The 16,462-nt window shown below is 43.7% G+C and overlaps 1 protein-coding gene across 2 annotated transcripts in view; it reads left to right on the top strand.

The window, feature by feature from the left end:
• The window catches only part of Zc3hav1 (zinc finger CCCH-type, antiviral 1), a 52,241-nt gene extending 36,505 nt beyond the window's left edge, over positions 1-15,736 (top strand). Inside the window, exons 8-14 of one of the 2 annotated variants that reach the window (XM_013021678.1) lie at positions 63-240; positions 1,087-1,207; positions 3,141-3,243; positions 8,960-9,050; positions 10,377-10,507; positions 12,183-12,316; positions 15,200-15,736. In XM_013021678.1, coding sequence (XP_012877132.1) covers positions 63-240; positions 1,087-1,207; positions 3,141-3,243; positions 8,960-9,050; positions 10,377-10,507; positions 12,183-12,316; positions 15,200-15,462 — 1,021 coding nt within the window. In that variant the 3' untranslated portion in view covers positions 15,463-15,736. Of the gene's footprint in view, positions 1-62; positions 241-1,086; positions 1,208-3,140; positions 3,244-8,959; positions 9,051-10,376; positions 10,508-12,182; positions 12,317-15,199 lie in introns of those variants that run through there. The other variant, XM_013021679.1, reaches the window with a different exon arrangement.
• Positions 15,737-16,462: the final 726 nt, after the last annotated feature.

The following is a 16,462-nucleotide window of genomic DNA, read 5'->3' as shown; positions in this document are numbered from 1 at the left end:
AAAAAAAAAAGTGGGTCCTGCAGGGCCCAGGGAACCTTTCATTACCTCTTCTTCCTTCTCAGAATTTCAGTAGGGAGCCGTGAAATCGATTTCAAGAAGATGATTTGTGATTTTCATCCCATCCGACGCCTCTCCACCCCTTCCGCTGCCGTCCCAGAGCTGGCCAATGCTGTCTTCACCACCAAATGGCTTTGGTATTGGAAGCACAAATCTGGTAAATGGATTCAATACGGAGCAGAGGTGAGTGCCAGTCCTGCTGAAAAAGGCCCTTACGTACACGTGCCAACATTAAAATCCCAAGCAACTACTAACGAAATATTTGGAGTCAGTATGCCTCCCCGTGGGAAGTGCGCATGGAGGAAAGCACATATTTGTCTCTTCCCATCTATGCCAGTAGGCCTGGGAAACAAATGGATGACTTGCCTTTGTGTGTGCGTATGTGTGTGCATGCTGGTACTGGTGTTTGAACTCAGGCCGAGGAACTGTCTCATAGTGTTTTCATTCAGATCTCAGCCTCCTGAGTAGCTAGGATTACAGGCACGAGCCACTGATGACCAGTTCGGATACTGTTTCTTTTTTTTATTGGTTGGTTGTGGGACTTGAACTCTAGGCCTGGGCACTATCTCTCAGCTCTTCAGCTCAAGGCTAGCACTCTACCACTTGAGCCACAGCGCCACTTCTGGTTTTCTGGTGGTTAATTAGAGATAAGAGTCTCACAGACTTTCCTGGCCTGGCTGGCTTTGAACTGTGATCCTCAGATCTCAGCCTCCTGAGTAGCTAGGATTACAGGCACAGGCACAAGTCACTGGTGCCCAGTGATGTGTGTGTGTGTGTGTGTGTGTGTGTGTGTCCTAGGACTTGAACTCAGGTCTCAGAGTTCTGAGTGGGGAACCTATACACCTTCACTAATAAAAATAGGTGCATGTGCTCCCTCTGGGAAGCCCCTCACAGCCTGGCTTGGGAAGTGAAACACACTCCTGTTCAAATCCTTCGGCTGCAATAAAACTACAAACTAGCACAGTAGAGATTGCCTAGACGCCAATCCTGAAGTCTTCATCTTTTTTTCTTTCTGTTTAATTGAACTAGTATGACAACCAACCCAGTTCAGACATCGACTCTTCCTACCTGGAGTCCTTTTATCTGTCCTGTCCCAGAGGAGTTGTGCCATTTCAGGAGGGTTCGAGGAACTTCGAGCTGAGTTTCCAAGGTGAGTTATATGTCCTTGGAAACCAGAACATCTTGCACCAGTGAGAGAGGGAACACTTGAGAAACATAGCCTCGCTCAGGGTCATGGCCACACCAGGGTAAAGGTTTTGTGTGGGTGTGTGGGTGTGCATCTGCACGAGCATGCAAGCACAAACTAGGACCTGAGTGCTGTCCCTGAGATTTATCTGCTCCGTGCTGACACTTTACCACTTGAGCCACAGCTGTACTTCTGACTTTTTGCTGGTTAATTGGAGATAGAGTCTCATGGACTTTCCTGCCATAACTGGCTTTGAACCACAGTCCTCAGATCTCTACTTCCTGAGTAGCTAGGATCATAGGCATGAACCACTACTACCTAGCTTAGGTGGATTTTTTTTTTTTTTTGGTCCTTCGTGGGGCTTGAACTCTGGGCCTGGGCACTGTCCCTCAGCTCTTCAGCTCAAGGCGAGCTCTCTACCACTTGAGCTACAGCGCCACTTCTGGTTTTCTAGTGGTTTATTGGAGATAGGAGTCTCACGGTCTTTCCTGCCCGGACTGGCTTTGAACCGAGATTCACAGGTCTTATCCTCCTGAGTAGCTAGGATTACAGGCGTGAGCCACTGGCGCCCGCCTTAGGTGGATTTTTGTTGTTTGTCGGTTATGGGGCTTGAACTCTTGGCCTGGGCGCTGTCCCTCAGTTCTTCAGCTCAAAGTTAGTGCTCTACCACTTTAGCCACAGCGCCACCTCTGGTTTTCTGAGTGGTTTATTGGGGATGAGTCTCACGAGGGCTGGGAAGGTAGGTCAGTGGTAGAACGCTTACCTTGCATGCATGAGGCCCTGGGTTCCATTCCTCAGCACCACATAAGCATCAGAAAAAAAAAAAGCCCGAAGTGGTGCTATGGCTCAAGTGGTAGAGCGCTAGCCTGGAGCTGAAGAGCTGAGGGACAGTGCCCAGGCCCAGAGTTCAGGCCCCATGACAGGACCCAAAAAAAAACCAAAAACAAAAACAATAAGTCTCACCGCCTTTCTTGCCTGGGCTGGCTTTGAACCACGATCCTCAGATCTTAGCCTCCTGAGTACTGGGATTACAGGCATGAGCCACCAGTGCCAAACTTTGTTTGTTTTTGTTTCATTTTTTTTTAATCTTCAAGAAGGCTACCAGTTCCAACCCATGATCACTTCTGTCTGCTTCAAAGCAGTTTAAGTAGTTGCTGTTTGTTATCTGAGTGCCTTAGTTCTCCTCTTTCTCTGACTTCCGTGTACAGATTTGGTTAATTTCTAAATGTACTTTCACCACTTGATAGCAGAATCTTTTAATTAGGGCAACTCAGGATCTAATTTTTTCTTTTTTTAATTGGTCATGGGGCTTCAACTTGGCCTGAGTGCTGTCCCTCATCTCTTCAGCTCAAGGCAAATGTTTTACCACTTAAGCTACAGCACCACTTCCAGTTTTCTGGTGGTTAATTGAAGATGAGTCTCATGGACTTACTTTCCTGCCCAGGTTGGCTTTGAATCATGATCCTCAGATCTCTGCCTCCTGATTAGGGAGGATTACAGGTGTGAGCAGCAGTCCTGGTGTGCAATTGTGCAAATAGCTTCTGAAAAAGGAGCTGTCTGTCTGTCTGTCTGGTCTGTCTGTCTGTCTGTCTGTCTGTCTGTCTGTCTGTCTGGTCTGTCTGTCTGGTCTGTCTGTCTGGTCTGTCGTCTGTCTGTCTGTCTGTCTGGTCCTGGGGCTTGAACTCAGGGCCTGGGCACTGTTCCTGAGCTTCTCTGGCTCAAGGCTAGCACTCTACCACTTGAGCCACAGCACCACTTCTGGCTTTTTCTGTTTATGCAGTACTGAGGAATCAAACCCAGGGCTTCATGCATGCTAGGCTAGCACTCTCCCTCTAAGCCACATTCCCAGCCCCGTTTTTATTTTTTTAAGGCTAGTTTTTGGCTTTTGTTTCTTAAGGGATGATTCAGACAAACATTGCTTCCAAGACGCAGAAGGATGTCATCCGAAGGCCGGTGTTTGTTTCTTCGCGGGATGTGGAGCAGATCAAAGCAAGAGCAGTGTAAGTGTTCTGAAGTGCTGTTAGAACACCTGCAGATGTGTGCAATGTTCTCAGCCTCCTCATCAAGTGCCTCTGGCATCTAGCTCATCCTGTGTTCTTGGAAAGCTGCTTACATTCCACGGTAATTTTTCCTTTTTGTTTTTGTGTTTTATTTTTTTAGTCCTGGGGCTTGAACTCAGAGCCTGGGCACTGTCCCTGAGCTTCTCTGTGCCAAGGCTGGCACTCTACCACTTGAGCCACAGCACCACTTCTGGCTTTTTCTCTTTATGTGGTACTGAGGAATCAAACCCAGGTCTTCATCCATGCTAGGCAAGCACTCTACCACGAAGCACCCAGGTCCATGACCAAAAAAAAAAACAACAAAAAAGACTACATTGCTTATGAACATTTTTGGAGTGGGATTTCTCCCCCTCCCCAGATGACTGAAGTATGATTATGTGAGAATCAGCCCTTCCCCCCAGCTGCCAATCACACCAGGCCGCAGAGCGTCAAAGGGCAGCTTGGTGGGGGTGGGCCACCGGATATAGGGAGAAGGGGGTTCCCAAGAGGGGGAGAAGGGAGAGAGGGATGCCGTCCCTGGAGCAGATCAGTGCCCAGGCTCTCCTCAGGCCTGCGGAGAGGTCCAAGGAGACCCGGGCCGGAACAGAGGCCCAGGCCGGCGGATAGGCCTGAGGACGCCCACACAGGGCCAAGAGGAGGAGGTGCAGGGCCAAGGAGGCCTATGCTGGGCCCAGAGGCCGGCGGAGAAGCTCACTGAGAGGCCGAGAGGCCTGTGAAGATCCAAAAGGCCTGCGAGAGGTGGAGAGGCCCGTGGAGAGTGGAGAGGCCTGTGGAGAGTAGGAGAGGAAACCGGAAGTGGTGCTGTGGATCAAGTGGGCTCCAGCTCGCTTGAGCTGAAAGAGCTCAGGGACAGTGCCTAGGCCCAGAGTTCAAGCCCCACAATGGACAAAGAAAGTTGGGGAGACTCAGCTAATGGCTGTATGCTGTGTTAAATGCCTGCGGTCCACAATGACCTGGGGAAGCACAAGGAGGAAGATGACAACTCAAGCCAGCCAGGGTAAAAACCAAACACTCCCTCATAAATAACCCCTGGAGAAAGGGCTGAGCAGTGGCTCGGTAGGCCTGCCTGCCTGCCAAGCACAAGGCCCCGAGTTCAAGCCACAGCACCTCCAAAGGAAAGGGAAAACAGACTATTTTCCTTAATGCATTTGTTTTTTAAGTGTTATAGGCAGACGCTTTAGACCACACCTGAAAAATAGAGAAAAAGACAGATTGGCTTGGCTAATAGGTACAGCCCTGTATTTAAACTCCTATACTGCCAAAAATCCACAAAAAAAGGTAATAGGGTGGGGGAGGGAATTTAGGAGAAAAATGAGGGAAGGGGCCGGTCACCACTGGCTCACACCTGTAATCCTAGCTACTCAGGAGGCTGAGACCTGAGGATCACATTTAAAAGCCAGCCCAGGCAGGAAAGTCCACGAGACTCTTTATCTCCAATGAACCACTAAGAAGACCGGAAGTCGCGCTGTGGCTCAAGTGGTAGAGCACTAGCCTTGAGCTGAAGAGCTGAGGAACAGCGGCCAGGCCCAGAGTTCAAGCCCCACAACTGGGACCCCCCCCCAAAAAAAGCGAAGGGGCTAACAAGTTTGACAAGAAATGTACTTATTATCTTATGTAACTGTAACCCCTCTGTAATCACCTTAACATAAAAAGAATTGCTGTGATGTTGTCAAATTTTAAATATCAACCAGTGTAGAGAATTGTATAATAAACTGCTGTGTACCCAACACGTTTCTTCAGTGCTAGTTTTTTTTACCTTCTTGTTTCATCCACTTTTATAATTTATAATTTTTTATTTCACTGGAATATTTTCTCCTGCCCTCCCTGCCTCCCTCTCCTACCCCCCCTTTTTTTTTTGGTGGTCATGGGTCCTGAACTCTGGGTCTGGGTGCTGTCCCTCAGCTCTTCAGCTCAAGGCTAGCACTCTACCTCTTGAGCCACAGCACCACTTCTGGCCTTTTCTGCTTATGTGGTGCTGAGGAATCCAACCCAGGGCCTCATGCATGCAAGGCAAGCACTCTACCACTGAGCCACCTTCCCAGCCCTTTTTTTTTTTTTGTACCATTATCAGGGCTTAAACTCAGGGTCTTTTACTCTGCTTTTTTACTCATGGCTTGTGCTTTACCACTTGAGCCATGCCTCCATTTTATTGACCAATTGGAGATGGAGTCTCGATTTTTCTGCTTGAGCTGGCTTCAAATCTCAACCTTCAGGTCTCAGGCTTCTAAGTAGCTGGGGTTACAGGCATGAACCATGGGTGCTCATCCTCACTGGAGTTGTTTTTTTTTTAATATAATTTTATAGTTAAAGTATTGATTAAAAGGGTTAACATTTTATGTCAGGTAATTAGAATTTCTTCGAACAATGTCACCCCTTCCTTTACTTTCCCTCAACTTCTCCCTTCCATCCTTGCCCATAAGTTACCTTGTTCCTTTCCCACATAGTGTATACTGAATAGCATGACTGCATTAGTTCACCCTTCCCTTCCCAAAAATAAAATAAATAAATAAATAAACAGCATCACCACCAACAAATAGCCATGTTTCTATTTCTTGACATTAGTTTTAATACAATAGTATTTTAAATGTTCGAGCAGTTACACATTTGGGTTCCTCCACTTTAGAGTGCTATGTAGGCCATCATGTCCAGTTATATTTTAGCTCTAATTTACACATAAGAGAGAAACCTGTGCTGTTTGTCTCTCTGAGCTTGGCTTACCTCACTTAACATGGTTTGTTCTAGGTCTAGCCCTATTCCTTCAAATGGCAGTCTCTTTCTAATGGATGAGTAAAATGCAATTGTGTGTATATACTACATTTTATTGATCTACTCATCAAATCTAGGGCATCTGGGCTGTTTCCATAACTTGGCTATTATGAATAGTGCAGCAGTGAACATGGATGTGCCAGTGACTGTATTGTATCCTGACTTGTGATGTCTGGGTAGATGCCCAGTAGTAGGCCTGGGTCATAGGGAAGGTCTATGTTTAGTTTTTTTTTAGGAATCTCCAGACCGCTGTCCAGAATGGTTTGCATTCCCACCAACAGTGCAATAGGATTCTTCTTTCCCACATCTCTGCCAACATTTGTGCAAATTCTTGGTGTTGGCTAATCCATCTGGGGTGAGATGGAACCTCAGAGTTGTTTTGATTTGCATTTCCTTTATGGCCAGGGATGATGAGCATTCCTCATGTGTCTATTTGCAGTCTTCTGAGAAGTCTCTTTTAAACTCCTTTGGCCATTTATTGTTTGGTTTATTAGTTTTTTGGGGGAGGAGAGGGTTTAATTTCTTGAATTCCTTGTATATTTTGGATATTAGGCCTTTGTCTGATGTATTGCAAGTAAAGATCTTTTCCTAGTCTGTTGGCTATCTTTCTAGTTTAGTAACTAGGTCCTTTGCTATGCAAAAACTATTTTGATGTCATCCCATTTGTCCACTCTCTCTCCTATTTGCTTTGCTCCAGGACTCTTTAAAAAATTTTTGTACCTATGCCTATTAATTCTAATCTTTCTCCTACTCCCTCTTGCAGTAGTTTCAGAGTTTCAGGTCTGACATTGAGGTTTTTGATCCACTCTGAGCTGATACTGGTACAACAGTATCCAGTTTTATCCAACAGGTATCCATCTAATCTTAATTTTGACATATGAAAGTCCAGTTTTTCCAATAGCAATTACTGAAGAGGCTATCTTTTTTCCACAGTGTATCTTGTCTCCCCTGCCAAATATAATAAATAACCGGAGGTATATAGCTTTATTTCTGGATCTTCTGGTCTGTTCTGTTGATCTTTGGGCCTGTTTTTGTGCAGTACCAAGCTATTTTTGTTATTACAGCTCTGTAGTAGAGCTTGAGGTCTGGGATTGTAATGCTACCAGCATTGCTGTTTTTTGCCTAGAATTGCTTCAGCTATTTGAGGTCTTTTGTTGTTCCATATCAATTTTTGGATTGTTTTCTCTGTCTCGTTGAAGAATGTCATTGGGATTTTGATGGGGATTGTGTTAAATTTGTACATTGCCTTTGGTAGTATGGCCATTTTCATAATATTAATTCCACCTATCCATGAACATGGAAGGTCTTTCCATTTCCTGATATCATCTTCAATTCTTTCTTCAGATTTTTAGTTTTCAGGATAAAGATCTTTGGCTTCCTTAGTTAGATTTATTCCTAAATATTTTTTGAGGCTGTTGCAAATGGCATTGTTTTTCTGATTTCCTTCGCTGCCTGTACATGGTTGATGTACAGAAACGCTGCTGATTTTTGTGGGTTGATTTTTATATCCTACTACTTTGCCAAAGTTATTGATCAGCTCTAAGAGCTTGGAGATGGAGTCTCATGTCTGTTAGATACAAGATGATGTATTCCACAAGTAGGGATAGTTTGACTTCTTTTTCTGTCTGAATCCCATTTGGAATATTTTTTTTGTAAATCCCACAAAGACTCATTTCTCTGTAGATATGTCAGGTATGTCTCTAACAGATGTACAATACTATTATAGAATAACTCACTTAACAAATCAGACAATAATTGCTTAATATCTAGTTCAAGTCATGTTCTCTGCTTTCCCATTGTCTTCTAAATGACCTTTTTGTACTGATTTATTCCCATTGGTATCCAGACATGATCTGTTCATTACATTTGGTTGATTGGTCTCTTAAGCTTCTTTTATTCTATGCAGTTTCCCTCCTCTGCTTTTTTCATGCAGTTTGTCTTTAAGAAGCTGGATAATTTGAATTCAAAATTTACTAAACTGTATTCTGATGAGGTCACTTGATGGGTAATTTCTGTCAATTGATGATTAGATTGAGGGGGTTGATTAGATTCAGGTCCAGTTTTTGGTCAAGAATCTGCTACAGGGGATGTTTTGTACTTCCTGTCACCTCTTAGTAAGGACATGCTTAACATCCCATTGTCCTATTTTTAGTGAAGCAGATTAAGTCACTGCCGTCTGATCCTTCCATTATAGAATTCCTCATCTCGTCTGTCATTAATGCTATTAACTTAGTAGCCCTTGATAGTCACAGGCTAGGTCCAGTTTGTCATTATGTGTTGCAAAATGACAAGTTTTGTTTTGTTTTAAATTCTGTTTCCTTGGCTTTGATTCTTCTAAAGAATTTTTCCTTATGTCTGGTACCCTGAAATCACAGGAAAAGGGGAGGTTCTGGACTCCTCAACTTGAATGTCTGTCATTAAGAAAAAACAAACCCTGCCCGACACTGATAGCTCACACCTGTAATCCTAGTTACTCAGGAGACTGCGAGGTGAAGGTTGTGATTCTACGCCAGTTCAGGCAGAAAAGTCCAGGGGATTCTCATTCTCTTCTATCCAATTAACCAGTGAAACGCCAGAAGTGGAAGTGTGGCTCAAGTGGTAATGTGCCAGCCTTGAGTGAAAAAGCCAACTGAGAGCACACAAGGCCCTGAGCTCAAGCTCTAGTCCTGGCACACACACACAAAAACAACAAACAACAGAAAAGGAAAACCAGCCTTGATTATTGGTCCTGCTCCCCCAGGATGTGCACGGATGATGTTTAATCCAGAATGAAATACAGCAATTCATGCTTTTCTCCAGGAAACTTTGGCTTCGTGGCTGGAGTTAGGTGAGAGCATCATTTGGGCTGATGGAATGGGACCCAAGTGAATTCTCTCTCCTTTATTTGTAGCCATCAGCCTCTGGGGAGCAGGTCAGAAGCTTTAACTTCGGAATTTCATCTTCAGACAGTGGCTGACTCCCTCCCTGCCAGTACCTATGAGGTATGTGGGTTTTCTTTGCTTCGTGGGGGAATCCTTTAGAGTTGAGGAAGGATTTTGTGATTCCTGTATGCTTGTCTGTTTGAATGAATGAAGGTGCTCTGTAAATTACTGAGATCCACATTCAAAGGCAGACCTGACATGTGACTCAACAGCTGGCCTTGGCATGCCATGGTTTGGCGGGGAGGGGAGTTAGCCACATGTTCTCATCCACACAAATCCTCACCACAATCCTATGAGGTAGAGCATAATACCTGTTTTTGTGTATGTGAATGTGTGTGTAGGGTTTTTGTTTTTTGGTAATAATTTTATTGGTCTTGTTAATGTGTTGTACAGAAGTGTTACCATTTCTTAGATAATGAGTACATTTCTTTTTTTGGATAATGTCACTTCTTCAGTCACTTTTCCCGTTTCCCCTTCCCATCTCTGCCCAAAGTTACACAGGTCATTTTCCACACACAGTGTATACTGAATAGCATGATTGCATTTGTTCATCCTCCCTTCCTCCCTTTCACTCCCTTTATTCCTCCAGAAGAAAAAAAAAATCCAAAGCGGAAACAAACACCACCACCACCAACAAAATCCAAGTTTTCATTTGTTTTTTGTTTTGTTTTGTTTTATTGTTTTGTGCTCGTACTAGTGCTTGAATTCTTGCTTGCCTTTTTTGCTCAAGGCTGGTGCTCTACCACTTGAGCCACAGCTCCACTTCAGCTTTTTTTTGTCAGTGGTGGAGCTTGAACTCAGGGTCTGGGTACTATCCCTAAGCTCTTTCACTCAAGACTAGCATTCTACTACTTTGAGCCACAGGACCACTTCTGGTTCTTGAATGGTTCATTGGAGAAAAGACTCTCACTGACTTTTCTGCCGTGGCTGGCTTTGAACTGTGATCCTCAGATCTCAGCCTCCTGAGTTGCTAGCATTACAGGCATGAGCTACTAGTGGCCTGCAATACTTCCATTTTACAGATGAGAAAACTGCAACTCAGAAGTAACTGTTTCTTACCTAGCCTGGTTGTGGCAAGACTATGCCTAGACCATCTTGCTTCAGCTGTTGTACAGAGATCTGCGGGGATCTGTGATTACCACTAGTTCCTGTGTCAATGTGCTAGTTTTGGAGCTTTAGGCAAATAACTTGCCAAGTCTCTAGCTGCCCATGAAGGTGTCCTTTTGCCCTGAGGCCTAAGTGTGAAGAGGCCCCAGGACCTGAAGGCAGACTGTCTTACCCAAGCCTGGCAATGATCCTCATGGATTGAGGGTAAAGCATACATGTGTATGTGGCATGCTTTTTGTGTTTCCTGCTTCACATTTACATGCTTCATATCTTTTCTAGTTGTTGGAGCTGAATAGTTACTGTCAGGAATATGCAACAATTAGTGAACAGTTTAAGACTTCTATGAAAAATTTCAAGATTGAAAAGATAAAGAAGATCAACAATCCAAAACTCTTGGATACTTTTGAAAGGTTGGTGGCCACATTTGGGGATTGGGTTTTGTTTGTTTGTTTTTTTTGTAGCTGTGGGGTTTGTTTTTGGTGCTGTCAATGGGGCTTGCACTCAGGGTATCGTGCGTTTGCTTAGCTTTTTCATTCTAACCTGACACTCTGCCACCTGCCACAATTCCACTTGGAGCTTTTTGGTGGTTAATTAGCTAATTGGAGATCAGAGTCTTACAGATCTGTCTGTTTGGGTTGGCGTTGAACTGCAACCTGCAGATCTCAGTCTCCTGAGTAGCTAGGATTACAAGTATGAGTGCCCAGTTACCTTATAGGGTTTCTTTACAGAAAAGCGGGGTGTGCCACAGTCTTTTCAGTTTATATTTACTGTTTTATTTTAGTAGACAACAGTTTTTCTGTCTCTACTAGTTTTTCCATCGCTACTAGTTTTTCCATTGTATAAACTTGAGTTCCGCTAGGTGCCAGTGGCTCACGCCTGTAATCCTAGCTACTCAGGAGGCTGAGATCTGAGGATCACGGTACAAAGCCAGCCTGGGGAAGGAAAGTCCATGAGACTCTTATCTCCAATTAACCACCTGAAAATTGCAAGTGGTGTGGCTCAGGTGGTAGAGAACTCACCTTGAGCTGAGGGACTGTGCCAGGCCTAGACTTCAATCCCCACGACTGACAAAAAAATAAACAAGACTTGAGTTCCCCTCTTGCAGTTTGCAAACCTTACAAGTTAATGATTTTATGTGACTTAAAAAAATTTTTTTTGGGGGGGTCCGGTCGTGGGGCCTGAACTTTGGGCCTGGGCGCTGTCCCTCTCAGCTCTTCAGCTCAAGGCTAGCGCTCTACCACTTGAGCCACAGTGCCACTTTTTTTTTTTTTGCTTATGTGGTGCTGAGGAATCAAACCCAGGGCCTCAGGCATGCAAGGCAAGTGCTCTACCACTGAGCTACCTTCCCAGCCCCTCTTTAAAATTTTTCATTTTATTTTATTTTTTTGTCAGTCATGGGGCTTATACTCTGGGCTTTGGAGCTGACCTTGCACTCTTCAGCTCAAGGCCAGTGCTCTACCACTTGAGCCACAGTGCCACTTCTGGTTTTCTAGTGGTTTTTATTGGAGATAAAAGTCTCATGGTGACCTTTTCAGGGTTGCCTCTCCACCATGCATGGAAAGGGCAGCAGTCCTGTAAATAAACTTCTTTTCCTGCCTGAAAAAAAAAAAAGAGTCTCATGGCAAGGTGCTAATGGCTCATGCCTGTAATCCTAGCTACTCAGGAGGCTGAGATATGAGGATCATGGTTCAAAGCCAGCCTAGGCAGGGAAGTCCATGAGACTCTTATCTCTAATAAACCACTCAGAAAACTGGAAGTGGCACTGTGGCTCAAGCAGTAGAGCTCTAGTCTTGAGCTGAAGAGCTGAGAGACAGCGCCCAGGCCCAGAGTTCAAGCCCAGGACCAAAAAAAAAAAGTCTCATGGTCTTTCCTGCCTGGGCTGGCTTTAAACCTTTATCCTTAGATCTCAGCCTCCTGAGTAGCTAGGATTACAGGTGTGAGCCTGTACAATGAATTGTTGACTGAATTTTCCCTTTTGAAAGAAGATGATTTAAGATGGTTTCAAGATTGGATGTAGGATTGATGTTTATTAACTAGAGCAAAGAGAATGTCCTTGATGGTAATTCTTATACTTCCTTATCATAGTAAGAAATGGACGATGAATAAGAGAGACGAGAAACTTCTCTTCTATGCAACAAGCCGTGCCCATGTAGATTCCATCTGTGCAAATAATTTCGACTACGTCTTACATGGAGCTCATGAAACCAAATATGGAAAAGGTTTGTACTAGAATAGAGAAAGCTAACTAGCTGAATCATGCTCTAGGTCTATACATGCTTCTGTTAAAAGGGATGTGTAAAGCTAGGCACTGGTGGCTCACACCTGTAATCCTAGTTAGGAGGCTGAGAGTTGAGAATTGCAGTTCAAAGCCAGCTAAGGCAAGAAAGTCTGTGAGACTCTTATCTCCAATAAACACCAGAAAACTGGAAGTGGCCTGTGAATCAAGTGGTAGAGCGCTCGCCTTGAGTTGAAGAGCTGAGGGACAGTGCTCAGAGGCACAGCGTTTAAGCCCCATGATGGGCAAAAAAAAAAAAAAAAGACTGCTTCTAGAGGTAATAGAAATGTCTCTGGAGGGGCTGGGAAGTTGGCTCAGTGGTAGAGTGCTTGCCTTGCATGCATGAGGCCCTGGGTTCAATTCCTCAGCACCATATAAGCAAAAGGAAAAAAGCCGGAAGTGACGCTGTGGCTCAAGTGGTAGAGTGCTAGCCTTGAGCTGAAGAGCTGAGGGACAGCGCCCAGGCCCAGACTTCAGGCCCCACGACTGGACCCAAAAAAAAAAAAAAAAAAAAAGAAATGTCTCTGGAGAAAACCCAAAAGAATCCAACAAAGAGCCGAATGCTAACTTTACAGGAATTGGGCCTGGCTTCCAGTGTGCTGTCTCTTCCCTGTCCTCTGTCCAGTAGCCATTTGCCGTGCCTTGCCCGTGGAGTTCTGGGAGGACTGTGTTAGAGGCAGTGGCGGCCATGTGAACTCTCAGCCTGGGAAGGGTTCCTTCCTCAGGTTACAGCAGCATTTTTGCAATTAATTGCCAAATCCTATTTTGATTTTTATGAATTGGATCATGATTCTTTCTTTTGATATTCCTTCCAATAATTACAATTCTCCTTGAGGCAAAATATGTCTGACTAAGGCTGGATGGGAGGCCCTGAGTTTAAGCCCAAGTACTAGCCTCCCTCCAAATATGTCTGGCTAAAAAATGAATAGTTATAAATAATTATATATGTGCTTATATATACGGAGCTCTCTTTCCTTCCCCAATTTAAAAAAAAAAAGTAGTGCTACCTTATTTACTTATAAGTTAGAAGCTCACTATGGATAGCAGGCTTGCCTTTAATTTGTGATCTTCTTGTCTCTGCTTCCTTAATGCTGGAATTATAGGCATGCATCACCATAGTAAAGGCACATTGTTTTTTCAATATTATCTTTGAGAAGTTTGTTATTTCTGAGCCCAGCAGATTTGAAATGGAGCCTAGATGCTATGCTAGAGGATAACAGATTGGGGGGGGGGGAATCTACAAAACGGACACCTTTTTTTCTTTCTTTCTTTCTTTTTTTTTTGTCACTTGTGGGGCTGGAACTCAGGGCCTGGCATCATTCCTGAGTTCTGCTCAAGGCTAGCGCTCTACCATTTTGAGCCACTACACCACTTTAGGTGCTTAATTGGAGATAAGAGTCTCATGGGCTTTCCTGCCCTGGCTGGCTTTCAACCTTGATCCTCAGATCTCAGCCTCCTGAGTAGCTAGGATTACAGGCAAGCCACCTAGTGCCTGGCTCAACTTTTTTTTTTTTTTTAATCTTATGCTAGGGCCATTAGTATTGAGGAATAGAGGAATGTAGGGATATTCACCTTACAACTCAAGAGGGCATCTCTGTGTTATCAATGGCACATTCACAGTGACATCTGTTATTAGTAAAACAAAAGTTAAATGGGTTGCTTCTTTGCTTGGTACTGAGATTTGAATCCATGGCTTCATACATAATAAGCAAATGCTCTTCTGCTCAGCAGGATGCCTCATTAAGTAGCTCAGACTGACCTCAGACTTATCAATCCTTTTGTCTCAGCCTCCTAAGTGGCAAGATTATAGGTGTGCACTACCATACCTAGCTCTATAGTATAATCTTATTTGTGAATAAATAAACTGGGCTAAAATAATATTAGATTGGATGTGCATATATATGTATGCAAGTACATAGAGACAATTGTGAAAGAAATTCCCAAGAAGCTATTAATTGTTGGAGGAGTGGTGAGACTAGATATGACTTCCCATACTGACCTACTTAGGTCATATTGATGTACTGGTAGTATATTATTCAGCTTTGTGTTACTACAATGAAATATCTGCAACAACTAACTTATAAACAGGTTTGTTTGGCTTATAAAACCATGGTACTGCACGATTTTATAATCCCCTTGGAAGGCTCACCCCCAATGAGCTAGGACCCTAACTCTGCCCCATCTCCCAAGGGCTGGCCATCTTCCAGTGCACCATCCAGAGAACTAAACCTTTAATACATGGGGCTTCAATACCCAGAACACAGCAAGCAAAGTTTCATATTTAACTTTAAATTAGTAGAACATTATTTACCCAGATCTTCCAGTATTTGGTCTACCTGGGATAAGCAGTGTAACTGGAGTTCAAACATCTAACTGAAGGGCTGGGAAGGTGGCTTGGTGGTAGAGTGCTTGCCTTGCATGCATGAGGCCCTGAGTTCAATTCCTGAGCACCACATAAGCAGAAAAAGCCAGAAATGGTACTGTGGCTCAAGTGGTAAAGTGCTTGCCTTGAACTGAAGAGCTGAGGGACAGTGCCCAGGCCCAGAGTTCAGGCCCCACGACCAGCAAAAACAAAAACATCTAACTGAAGAAAAAAAAGAGAGAATGACAAACATCATAATAAATGGAAAGTGGCTTTGAACTATAATTCTCAGATCTCAGCCTCCTAAGTAGCTAGGATTACAGGCATGAGCCACCAGTACTTGGCCATAAACTTTTTTTTTTAATGCAAAGGATGGTTTTCTAAATATTGCTAAGATATTGGGACACAGTCCCTTATCATCTGATTCTCTGTAATAATATTCTCAATCTTTCTGTTTATGTCTAGGCAATTACTTTACAAAAGAAGCCATCTATTCCCACAAAAGTTACGCATGTGATACCAAAAATACCGTCATGTTTGTAGCCCGAGTCCTGGCTGGAGAGTTCATCGAAGGAAATATGGCGTACACGAGCCCCCCTTCCATGTATGACAGCTGTGTGGATACACGGTTGAATCCTTCTGTCTATGTCATCTTCCAGAAAAGTCAGATTTACCCAGCATACGTGATTGAGTATGTGGAATCAGATAAAGCCTGTGTGATAAGTTAAGGAATGGCAAATATTAATGATACCTACCCATTTAATTTTCTTACAGGACCAAAGTGCCCCAGATAAATAGGGTAGATTTTGATATTTCCTTGCCAGGTGACCTAATGCCTTAAAATTAGTAGCTTCCAAGCTTTGCTGTACAAAATTTCCAATGCCTATCTTGGACCACTCTCCCAATTAAGTCATTCCTTCTGAGGGTGATCATCATGCAGAGCTAAGCTGTTTTGTTTTTTCTTGTTTGTTTGTTTTTGTCGGTCATAGGGCTTGAACTCTGGGCTTGGGCGCTGTCCTTGTGCTCTTCAGCTCAAGGCGAGCGCTCTATGGCTTGAGCCACAGCGCTACTTAGTTTTCTAGTGCTTTATTGGAGATAAGAGTCTCATGGGCTTTCCTGCCCACGCTGGCTTTCAACCTTGATCCTCAGATCTCAGACTTCTGAGTAGCTAGGATTACAGGCGTGAGCCACCAGCACCCAGCTTCAGAGCTAGTTTTTAAAGAATTCCCCATAATTCCAATGTTTTGTTGGAGAATTTGCGTTGTCTTAGATGTAACTGGTCAAAGCTTGATTGCTAACTTCTCTGTCAATTACATCAACCTTTCTCATCTACTCTTTTAATTTACTGGATAGCATAAGGTGGTTTTGTTTGGATTTAATTGAAAGAAAATTATCTCCGTGGATGAGATGGAATTATACCCATTAAAATCAGGACTTAAGACATTGCATCTTGGGTAGAAGATTTGCCGAGACCAAAAATAACAACAACAAAATAAGAGTTAAATTTAAGTATTACTGCAGACCTAAATAGAGTACTGTGTCTTATGTAATGAGCTGATATGAAGCACACGTTTCTGTGTCTTTACATTTCGTTACAACACAGAGACTCTAAGGGCTTGACGCAGATGCAGTTGTAAGAAAGAAACAACTGGAACGAACTGCCCGTTTGGGCTCTTGATGGAATTATGGCAAAGTAGCCATCTGTAGTGTGAATACAGAGAATGTTTT

The sequence above is a fragment of the Dipodomys ordii genome, unplaced genomic scaffold, assembly GCF_000151885.1.
Source record: "Dipodomys ordii isolate 6190 unplaced genomic scaffold, Dord_2.0 Scaffold56, whole genome shotgun sequence".
In the NCBI taxonomy this organism is placed as follows: domain Eukaryota; kingdom Metazoa; phylum Chordata; class Mammalia; order Rodentia; family Heteromyidae; genus Dipodomys; species Dipodomys ordii.
Note: the sequence above shows the minus strand (reverse complement) of the source record. Positions and strands in the feature narration are given on the sequence as shown.